This window comes from Macrotis lagotis, chromosome 1 (assembly GCF_037893015.1).
Source record: "Macrotis lagotis isolate mMagLag1 chromosome 1, bilby.v1.9.chrom.fasta, whole genome shotgun sequence".
Taxonomy (NCBI): Eukaryota; Metazoa; Chordata; class Mammalia; order Peramelemorphia; family Peramelidae; genus Macrotis; species Macrotis lagotis.
The window spans coordinates 370,150,105-370,161,273 of record NC_133658.1 but is presented as its reverse complement, the minus strand read 5'-3'; the positions used below and the strand labels follow the sequence as shown (position 1 = coordinate 370,161,273).

Below are 11,169 nucleotides of genomic sequence, written 5' to 3'. Positions count from 1 at the left end.
GGGTCCACTGCACCTTGAGGCCTCACAACTGGCAGCAGGACCCGCTCCCCTCCCCTCCCCCACTCAGGGATCTTTCTGGCCTTTTATCTCTAATATTGTGTCATCGGGGCACAGACACCAGAAGATCTGCCCCCCCCCCCCCCCCCCCGGGGCTGCAGGCCATTCCGCAGGAGCCCGTGACCTTGAGCTGGGCCCCTCCCCTCCCCTCCCCGGCGGATTCTGCATTAGTCAGAGCAGGGTTGGGGCCCACCACGGCGGCGGCGCTGGGGGTGCCCGTGCCTGGCGCTTCTGCGCCCTTGGAACCAGGCCCTCAAGGTTGCGGGGCGCGGGCCCCTCCGGGCCTGCCTCCGCCCCAGCCCGGCTTCTCGGCGACATCCAGGCGCGGGGCTCGCCGCCGGCGTCGCGGGTCTGGCCCCGGAGGCGGCGGCTGCCTCTCCGCCGGGCCTCGGGGTCGGCCCTGTCCCCGGCCTCCGGCCCGAGCGCCGCGCGCGGCACACAGCTGGGGAGCAGCGCTGACCTTTCCAGCTGCGCAGGCAGAGCGGGCAGGGCGGGCACCGCCTCGCCGGCCCGAGCCCTCCGGGGCGGAGCCGGGACGGGCGCACGTGACGCCCGCGGCGCCACCTTGACTACGGGAAGCGCCGCTCCCCGGCTTTTCGCAGGTGGTCGGGTCGCCTCCTTAACGCGCCGCCTCCCTGCCTCGGGACGCTAAGGCTTTCCTACCCGGCTCTCTCTTCCTCAGTCAACTCCGAAACGGGGAGAGGAATCGGCAACGGGTTCTTTTGCCCTCATCTAAGATGGCGATGGGACGAGCTTACTGAGAGGGTGGGGGAAGGGAACCTCAACCAATGACCTTAATGGGCGGGTCTCAGGGAGCCGGGGCGTCACCGGAGGCCTCTTTTTCGACCTTCCTGGGCGGTGTCCAAACGGGGACGGGGGTGTGGCCAGCACGGAATGTGCTCACAGATTGGTCTTTCGGTGGCGCCCCGCCCCTCCCTCCCCGAACCGGAAGTGTCTCTCGGTCTTTCCAGCTGGTTGTCATTTCACTCGGCTCGGTCCTGAGGAGGAGTCGGCGGCGGCTGCAGGGAGACCGGCACCGGGAGGCGGTGGCGGCGGAGACAGCCGAGGAGGAGGAGGAGGAGGAAGAAGAGAACCCGAAGAGGAAGGAGAAGGCCGCGGCACACACGGCACCGACCCCGGGCGGAGGGAAGACGGCGGCTGCGGCGTCCCAGGAACCGTGAGGAGAAAAACTGTAAATAATTGTTTCAAAAAAAGAAAGAAAGGGGGGCATTTCTCCATTAGAATAATCGCAGTGTTGGTTTTTTTGTTTTTGTTTTGTTTTTTTTGTTTGTTTGTTTTTTTTGTTGTTGTTGTTGTTTTTTTTTTTCCTGCGGAGAATCGAACTGAGAAACCGAACAAACCGCCCCCGGGTCCCATGAGGGAAAAAAAACCCCGGAGCCGCAGAGAGGGGACGAGGCAGAGACCGCAGCAGCAGCGGCAGCGGCAGGACCTTCCTTCCAGATCGCCCCAATTTTCCCCGCAGACCCCGGCCGGCGGCTGCTGAGGCCCCCCGTATTGTTTTGCCCCCCCTCCCCTCCGCAGTGAATCGCTTTAATCCTTTTTTAATCTCTGTCCCCCCTAGAGAGAAACGGGTGTTTTCAGCCCATTTCATGGGGGAGAGGAGGTGGGGGGGAGACCAGAAGCAGGAAAAACAGGAGCAGCAACAGCAAGAACTGCACCAGGAGCAGGAAGAGCAGCAGCAGCAGCAACAAAAACAGCCCCAGGAGCAAAAACTGCACCAGGAGCAGCAGAAAGAGCAAAAACAGTACCAAGAACAGCAGAAACCTTCCTGCCATCCTCCCATTCCTATTCAATGCTGATTTCCTCCACTGAAATCTTATTTCCCGGAACCAGGAATTCACCCCATTTCTTTCTTTCTCTCCACATAACATAAATCTTTATACATAAATATATAATATATAATGTTCTTAAATTATTTCTGATTTAAAAAAAAATTTTTTTTGAGCTGCCAAGAAAAGACATCTTCTCCCCTAAACCCTTAAAAGATTTCATATGTGGGTGAGTCAAAACTGCTGAGGAAGAACATATGATTGTTAAATTATAGATATATTTTTTACTCTGCGCAATGCTTATTCTTCTACATCCATAAATGCTTAAGAAGCTCTGTTTTTGTCATTCATGTGCATTTTCCTTTGGAAAAAGAAACCACCTATTTTACTAACCAAAGACTTGATTTCCCCCCCCTCCTTCCTACCCTCTCCCTTAGAAATAAACACAATTTGACTCATGTCCATATCTTAAGAGAGATTTTTTAGGTTTTCAGATACCAGAATTCCAAATCAGAAATATTTAGGGTGGGGATAAGCTGGGATCACTGAGCTATAATAAGACATTTCTAAAACACTCAATTTGGGTTGGAGGAAAGGAGGCAGACTTAAGCTGACTAGGTTGTCATTTTTGTTGTAAGAATTCAGATCATAAAAATAATAAATGGGGGATTACGGGTTTGGAGTGCTGGTGCAAAACAATACTGGGAATAAATCAGCTTTTCCAGTCAGATTTCATCCACATCTGCAGCCTCCACACCATCATCAAAATGCAACCCCCAGCCCTGCTGCTTTTATAAATAATAACACAGCTGCCAATGGCAGTAATGCTGGGTCAGCTTGGCTCTTTCCTGCTCCAGCTGCCCATAACATTCAGGATGAGATTCTGGGGTCAGAAAAATCTAAAACTCAGCAACAGCAACAGGAACAGCAAGATTCTCTAGAAAAGCAGCAGCTTTCCCCCAGTCAAGGTCAGGAAGCAGGCATACTACCTGAACCCGAGAAAGCTAAATCTGAAGAAAATCAAGGAGATAGCTCTTCAGAAAATGGCAATGGGAAGGAAAAAATAAGAATAGAATCACCAGTGTTGACAGGATTTGACTACCAAGAGGCCACAGGGTTAGGTACTTCAACTCAGCCCTTAACATCCAGTGCATCCTCTCTTACTGGTTTCAGTAACTGGTCAGCAGCTATTGCTCCTTCTTCCTCTACAATAATCAATGAAGATGCAAGTTTTTTTCACCAGGGAGGTGTCCCTGCTGCTTCAGCTAATAATGGTGCTCTGCTGTTTCAAAATTTTCCGCATCACGTCAGCCCGGGCTTTGGTGGCAGCTTTTCCCCTCAGATAGGACCCCTTTCTCAGCACCACCCTCATCATCCTCATTTTCAACATCACCACAATCAGCATCAGCAGCAGAGGAGGTCTCCTGCTAGTCCTCATCCACCTCCATTTACACACAGAAATGCTGCTTTTAATCAGCTGCCTCATTTGGCAAATAATCTCAACAAGCCACCCTCACCGTGGAGCAGCTACCAAAGTCCTTCACCTACACCATCTTCTTCATGGAGCCCCGGTGGCGGTGGATATGGTGGTTGGGGAGGCTCCCAAGGCCGAGATCACCGCAGAGGACTCAATGGAGGAATAACACCTCTCAACTCCATTTCACCCCTGAAGAAAAATTTTGCAAGCAATCATATTCAGCTGCAGAAATATGCTCGGCCCAGCTCAGCTTTTGCTCCCAAATCTTGGATGGAAGATAGTTTGAACAGAGCTGACAACATTTTTCCTTTTCCGGTGAGATTCTACACCATTAATACATTAAAATTAGAAAAAAATATAAAATTATATATCTTTTGACCAAGAGCTTTTAGTTATGTATGTTCTTATCAATTCTTTTAGTTTTGTAATCCATTTATGTAATATAAATTTTTGTAGTAGCAGGAAAAATAGTATTTCAAAACAAAAACTTAGCTAATTCATTAATAATTTTATAATTGTAATCAGTCTTTTCTGATTATATTCCTTTAGATGAGCTTTTGAAATGGATATGAATATCAGGTAGTTTTCAACATCATATTTCCGAATTATAAGGACATCTTGAATTGAATTAAGAATGATAGCTTTTTTTCTGTCTTAGGTAGTAATAAGAATGTTATTTGTATTTTAAAGCTATGTGTAGATATTTATATACATTAAATATATTTCATTTTAAAGCCAATTAACATTCTCTGAAAATACAATGAATAAGTGATCCAGTACAGTGGCATGTTTTACTATAGTGTTAAATAAGAATAAATTGAAAGTGATTTTTTCATCAATTTTCTTACTATTTAAAGTTTTAAATATAAGATCTCTGAGGCAATTTATTTGAACAAGTCTAAATTTACAAGTTCAGTAGCACTAAATAAAAAAAAAAACAACCTGTATTGCAAAATCTATTCTCTACCTTGAACTAGTAAGGATTCAGAATGGGAAATAATTTAAATGTTTTCTTAAGTATGCTTAATTCTTTGTACCCTGAAATAGAAAGCAGAATGACAATTTTGTGATGACTTTAATTCATTTACTCATAATTTGAATGCAGTATTAGGTTGTAGAAAAAGAAACCACTACTAAAAATAGACCCGGTCTAATTAATATCACTTGTTGGCTTTCTCTGTACCAATATAATCTTATACTGTCTGGAGTGCAGGTTGTTTGACATTTTGAATTAATGAGCAATAGTATAGTTTGTGTAGGTTAAAACTATTTCATGAAAGAAGTATTGGCTTAGATCATGTGAATGAGAAAGTCAGTTCAATAGCAGATGTATGAGAGAGAGGGAGAGAGAGAGAGAGAGGTTTTTGAGGATCTTTCAACAAGGATAAAAACAGATTGCAAAATAATTGCAATTTCTAGATCTAGTGTCAGCATAAGTTGGATGACCTAGTTTAATAAGGGTAAGAGATCTTTAGATAAAAAGAGGCCCATGTTTTTTAGTGTTAGTTGTACCTTAAGATGAAAAATCTTTTAAAAGGACTAGTTTTAATGGACTACCTAGTATCAGATGAATACCTTAAATTGTTTCATTTTCTTTCATGGTAGGCCTATCTTAGCTGATATTGTCAGGTGACTTCTAGTAGTAGATTTTAGGAAGAATTTTTAATCCTTGAACTGTACAATAATCTTAGAATTTTAATGATTAGCAAAAATATGCAAAGGATGTGAAGGTTATTGGAGAGGGGAAGCTTTTAATGCCTGGTTGTTGAATCTTTTAAAGGAAACGTACTACAAAGGTAATTTTATGAAGTATTAATTATTTTATTGAAATTTTTAAAGTATAAGGTGACACTGCATTTTAACTGCACTAAGGTTTTGGTATAGTTTAATTTATTTTTAATTTGTTTAATTCCTTATAAATAATTTCATATTGCTGCTATATCCTGATAGTGAACTTGTTTGACCTTGTGGTATGTTTTCCATACCCAGGTGTTTTGGCTTTGATAAAAAATGTTTGGGTATAAAAACTGTTTGAGAAAAGAAGTAAATCAAATAATATTTCCTGAAATTTTTGCTTCTTTGCATGTGTGGCTAGTGAAATGTTTGAATTTTGTTGTCCTACCAAATCTCTTTCTAGGTGAATTAAAAAAAAAATAATATATGATAGAGATCTGCTATTCAAGACTGTGATTGAATCTTAGTGCCAAAAGTAATGACATAAATTATATCTTCTTTTGGAATCAGTTATGTATTATTTTGAAAGGAGAAAAATGGAGGTCTATCCCATACATCTCAGTTTTTACAGGGTTAGAAAGAGAACTGCCAAATTTCAAAAACCTTTTACAGAGTGAGAGGTTTAAAAGAAAACAAACAAAAAACTTTGAATTTAAATTTTTAATGCTTTTGAAAATCACAAATAATTTGAGCTAACTATAAATTAAAAATTCATTAGATGCAATTTTGTTGGTTGGGCTTAAATTTGTATATTTGAATTGGTTGTCATGTGCTTCTCAAAATTTTGAAAATGAAGTTGTTTATGAATTAACATCCGAGTGGCCTACTTGTTTCCTTCTTGCAGAGAATAGGGTTGGGGTTTTTGTCTTTTTTTTTTTTTAATGTTGATCACAGTGTTGGTTGTGTGAATATAGAGGAGTGCATGTCAGAGATGTGGAGATAGAATATGGCAAAATTTGGAAACTTTATGAATAAATGAGTTGCAGGAGAATAGGTAGTTTTGGATAACACCTAAGTTATGAGCCAGGAGATGGGAAGAATTGGTGATATTTTCTATAGAAAAAGAGAGTTTAGAGGGGAGTATATGATGAGATGAGTTTGAACACCCAGTCTGAAATGTTCTATAGTTGCAAAGAGCCCTGGAGTCAGGAAGACCTGGATTGGAATAAAGTCTTAGACACTTACTAGTTGTATGACCTTGGGCAAATCACTTAACCTCTGTTTGCCTTAATCCACTGAAGGAGGAAATGACAAGGCACTTCAATATTTTTTGCCAAGAAAACCCCATAGACAGTTCTGGTGTTCATGGGATCAGAAAGAGTTGGATATGACTGCATGACTGAACAATTCAGGACTGAAGCATAGGGAAAAGACTAATATTTAAATATATGGATCACAGAGATGATGGTAAAATTTATGGAAGTTGATGAAGTAACCAAGAGAGAAAGTGTAGAGAGAGAGAAGAGGTTGAAGTATTGGGCAACACCTACAGGGGATTTGATCAAAAAGTAGAGGCAACTATGTTGACAGCTTTTAATAGAAATTTTCCTTTAAAAGGGAGGAAAGATAGAAGATGGTAACTGGAGGGCGTAACAGGGTCCAGAGTTTTGTTTGGGGAAGCTTGGGCTTGGGTGGAGGTAGAGATTAAAGATTAGAGAAGAGGTAATGGAATCTAGAAATTGACAGAGAGACTAGATTTGACAAAGATAAGTGCTATTTTATCAAACACTAGAATAAAGAAGAGACTGGGAATGATGTCTAGGGGTTTTGAGAAGAAAAGTGTGCTCAGAGCAAATGGTACCGATTTGCTTTTTAAATATATACAAGATTCTCAGTTGAGAGAGAGTATGGACTGGCATGGGAGGCTTGAAAAGAACTTTGGAATAGCTTCCGTGGAGATTGAGAATCAATTAGGAAAGACTCAAAGAATTACCTTGCTTCAGGAAAACTCCAACTGAAATGAGAAAACACATGTATTGAGTTTAGTCAATTTAGTTTAGACTTCCTCCAGTTATATTCAATACCATGCATAGGAATACAGTAGGTAGATGGTGGGGGAAATCCAGGGCTGATGTTTGATGAGGATAATGATATAGCATAGGAGGTAAAGGAGTTGAGAGTACAGGGCAACGTAGAGTTCAGTTGGTAGAATCAGAATTGGGAAGGAAGGAAAGTGAGGTCAGAGTAGGCCTGATAGGATGGAAAGATTGGGGATCTCAAAGAGAATCAATAGGTTTTGTAGGGATGTAGCATAAGAAAAGATGGGTGATAGGAAGTTACTGTCAGATTGAGGAACATCACAGTTTTTGATTAAGGAAATAAAACATTTGTGGGTAATGGTGAAAGCCACGGTATGACCATCTCTATGTATAACTGAGATAAGAGTGGAAGAGTAGGTTTTTGGGATTTGAGGAGATTGAGGAACTGGGATATTAGAATATTTGAAGGAGCAGCAACATAAGGAAGAGAAGATGAAGATGATCTAGGTATTGAATTTGAGAAAATAGAGATAATGACATGTATATTTGGTAGATGACAGCTACCATGATCTAAATAAGGGGGAACATTTTTATTAGGGTGAACTTTAAAAAGGAGGAGAGGTTGATTGAGAGTTGGTAGAAGGAGTTTAAAAGTGGCAGTACAGGCACTAGTGTTTGTTGGAGAAGGGTATGTAATGTGAGGTTATAGTCAGTGGTGAAAAAGATAGCAAGAGATGCAGTGTTGGTTAGTTTTAATGAAAGCAATTAGACAAAAGAATCATGCTAGATATTAGGCAGCTAGTGGTACAGTGAATAGAATTCTGGGTCTTAAGAAGAAGTGAATTAAAATGTTGCTTCAGCTACTTATTAACTTTAACTCTAGGCAAGTCATTTAACCTCTGTCTACTTCAGTTTCCTCAACTGGGGATAATAACAACACTCACCTTCCAGAGTTGTTGTTATGAGCATCAAAAGACTAAATATTTGTAAAACACTTAGCACACATACTTAATAAATTCTATTCCCTTACCTTGCCTTCATTTTGGGTGCAGAATAGAGTCAGGAAGACTCATCTTCCTGAGTTCAAATCTGGCCTCAGGCACTTGCTATCTATGACCCTGGGCAAGTGACTTAATCCTTTTGACTCAGTTTTCCTCATCTATAAAATGAACTGAGGGGGAAATGCAAACCACTGCATTATCTCTGCCAACAAAACTCTTAAATAGAGTCACAGTCAGACAAGATTGAAATGACTGAACAACAAGGTTCCCTTTATTACAGAACAGGGAATTCAGAGGGCAAAGTGGAAAGATTGGGCAGAATTGGAATGGGGCATGTGTAAATGGTACATATAGAGAATGAAAAGGGGTTGTTGACAACTTTATTTCTTGATAGTCTATAATTAAGTAATATGGGGATAGGGAAAATAACAGGTGATGGGAATTTGCTAGTCATAGGACTAGTATTTGGTGACAGATGAATTATCATACTTATAGTCATCACAGGGTAATTATTGCTTTGGGGCAATCTTGGTTAAAGTCTGTTCTTTTTGCTGGTGGGGGGAGGGGTTGTTGGGCAGTTGTTATTACAGAGGCAGAAGAAGGAACCAGGTCAAATAACTTGATGGTATTTTGCTTCAGAAGTTCAGTTGAAATGCTGCAACCACTAATTCAGATTCTTTCTTCTAATCACCATTTAAGTCTTTGTTTTAGAGATGCTGACTTTGACAGGAAACATGTTTCAAAGTATATAAGAAATAGGCAGCCATACATGTAATTCAGTTTAATATTAGGAAATTTCTCATGCACTACAGGAAATATTTCAAGCAACAATAGGAGAATTTAAAAGTAATATATAGTTTTATGAAATGGATGCATTATAATGGTGGCATTGGAAAGATTATCATGGTATTTAATGCTAAAGGGGAAACCTGCAGAACTCATGTTAATACTACTCTCTACTTATTTTAGACTTTGAATTAATCAAGTAGAATTTGACAGCTGCATAGTACAGTGTATAGTGTGTTAAAATTGAAGTCAGGAAGACATTTATTGCTGTGTGTCCCTGGGCAAGTCAGTTAAAACTTTTCTGTACCTCAGTTTCTTCATCTGTAAAATGGGGAATAATAGCACCTGCCTCTCAGAGAATCAAATGAGATATTTATAAAGTGCTTTGCAAAGCTTAAAGTAATACAGAAATGTTGTGATGATGATGATGATGATGTTCCTACATTGCTGGATATTCATTTTATAGTAAATTTGGGTTGGGGCATTCACAAGAGGAAATTATAGTTTAATAATCTGAACTAGTTTACTAGTAAAATTGCAGTTTAATTAATTTGACTAATTCCTTTATACATGTGCAACCACTCTAATGGGTTAGGGAAGAGTAGTATATTTGTACATGTGTTAGCCCATACTAATAGGGTAGGGATCAGTAGCCATTCAAAAGGATGAATAATCCCCAAAGTATTACTATTTAATGTTGGGAATGAAGATTTAGGGGAATTGTTGGTATTATAGATATGTTTTCCAAAGCATTTCTTATCTTGATCTTGGACATCTTAACAGAACTCATTTTAATATGTATCCAGTTTAGCACATATTTATTAAGAACCTATTATTTACAAGGACTGGAGGAAAAAAGACAAAAAAAGAAAATAACCCTATATTTAAAGGAGTTTGCTTTTCAACCATTCAACTTGCATTCCCTCAGATACAATCACCCAAAGTGAAATCTTTATTTTAAATTCATCCTACCTGACAAAGGTGAAGGCCTAATAGTAATGTGCTGATAAGATTAGGATTAAAAATTTGCTACAGGTTAAAAACTGACTATAATTGCTGGAAGTAGAAAGATGACAGGATAAATTTGGTTCTTGCCTTTCATGGACTATTAATAACATAAATTGCATATAAACTTTTATGCTTTTTTTCTGGAATTTTGATGTACAGAGTGTTCTTGCTTTAGGTAGTTGGCTGAACTAGATATTAAAGATCCCTTGTAACTATTATACTTTGAAATTATTATTTTAGTGACATTTCTTTAGTTGGCAGTTGATTAATATCTATGACATCACAAATTTACAGATTTCTGAGAAAGATATCATTGTTACTTCAGTTTATAATGCAATTGTGGATACTTTTTTTTTTTTTTTTTGGTTTTTGCAAAGCTTGCCCAAGGTCACACAGCTTGGTAATTTTTAAGTGTCTTGAGTTCATATTTGAACTCAGGTCCTCTGGACTCCAGAGCTGGTACTCTATCTAGTGCACCAACTAGCTGCCCTGGGGATACATTTTTTTGATACTTTGATCAGTGCTGCTGTATTTTATACTCTTTAAAACTTGAATATTGAAATCTTTATTTTCCTGTTGATTAGGAAAAAATAATTTAATGGTACAACAGACCATTAGTTAGAAGGTATAGCAATAGTTTGGGGGATATATGGAGAAAATTAATAGAGGGATTCTACTCAACAGCTAAGATGTTTTTTCCTATAGCAGTTATACTAATTAAATCTAAATGCAAGTAAAAATGTATATTTTTCCCCCGATGAATAGTATGCTAGGGGATATTTTTTTTTTATTGTCCTCCTTAGCAAAGCTATAGAGGATGACATGACATCTGCTACAACATCTTTCAAGAAAAACTCATTTATTCAGTGCTTGTTAACATAGTTGCTACTAATTACAGCTAGGAAGTTGTTACTTTGTTTATTAATTAGCTTTCAAGAAAATTCCTTGTTAATACTCATAATGGTATTTCAAAGTTATTAATGCATGACTTTACTGAATTTAAATATCCAAAAATTACTTTGTCAACTAGTTGTCTAGCTGTAAGTACAGTAAAACCCTGTATAAAGTTCCACAGTATACCTGCTGGTATCATCTGCCTTTTGTAGATAATGATATATACTATAATACCATTGGAAAGAATTTTAGTTTTCAATTTTAGAAGCTAGTTTTGACCTTCAAACAGTATGTTTATAGAGGATTCCTAATAATACCTAATTTTTAAAAAAATGTTATTTTATTATTTGTAAACTAAATAAATATCAAATTGTCTTTATATATCAATTATTTAGTGTCTTGTGGAACTAAAATTCAGTTTTAAGTTTTTTTATGTTAAAAAA

At 39.2% G+C, this 11,169-nt stretch overlaps 1 protein-coding gene across 7 annotated transcripts in view; it reads left to right on the top strand.

The window, feature by feature from the left end:
* Nucleotides 1–583: 583 nt before the first annotated feature.
* Nucleotides 584–11,169, top strand: part of CPEB4 (cytoplasmic polyadenylation element binding protein 4) — a 76,531-nt gene continuing 65,945 nt past the window's right edge. For 2 of the 7 annotated variants that reach the window (XM_074212387.1, XM_074212383.1), the window contains exons 1-3: nt 587–822; nt 1,029–1,249; nt 1,394–3,639. In XM_074212387.1, the coding sequence (XP_074068488.1) occupies nt 2,509–3,639 (1,131 nt within the window). In that variant the 5' untranslated portion in view covers nt 587–822; nt 1,029–1,249; nt 1,394–2,508. Of the gene's footprint in view, nt 823–1,028; nt 1,250–1,310; nt 3,640–11,169 lie in introns of all 7 variants that reach the window. The other 5 variants (XM_074212389.1, XM_074212385.1, XM_074212388.1 and 2 more) reach the window with 4 other exon arrangements.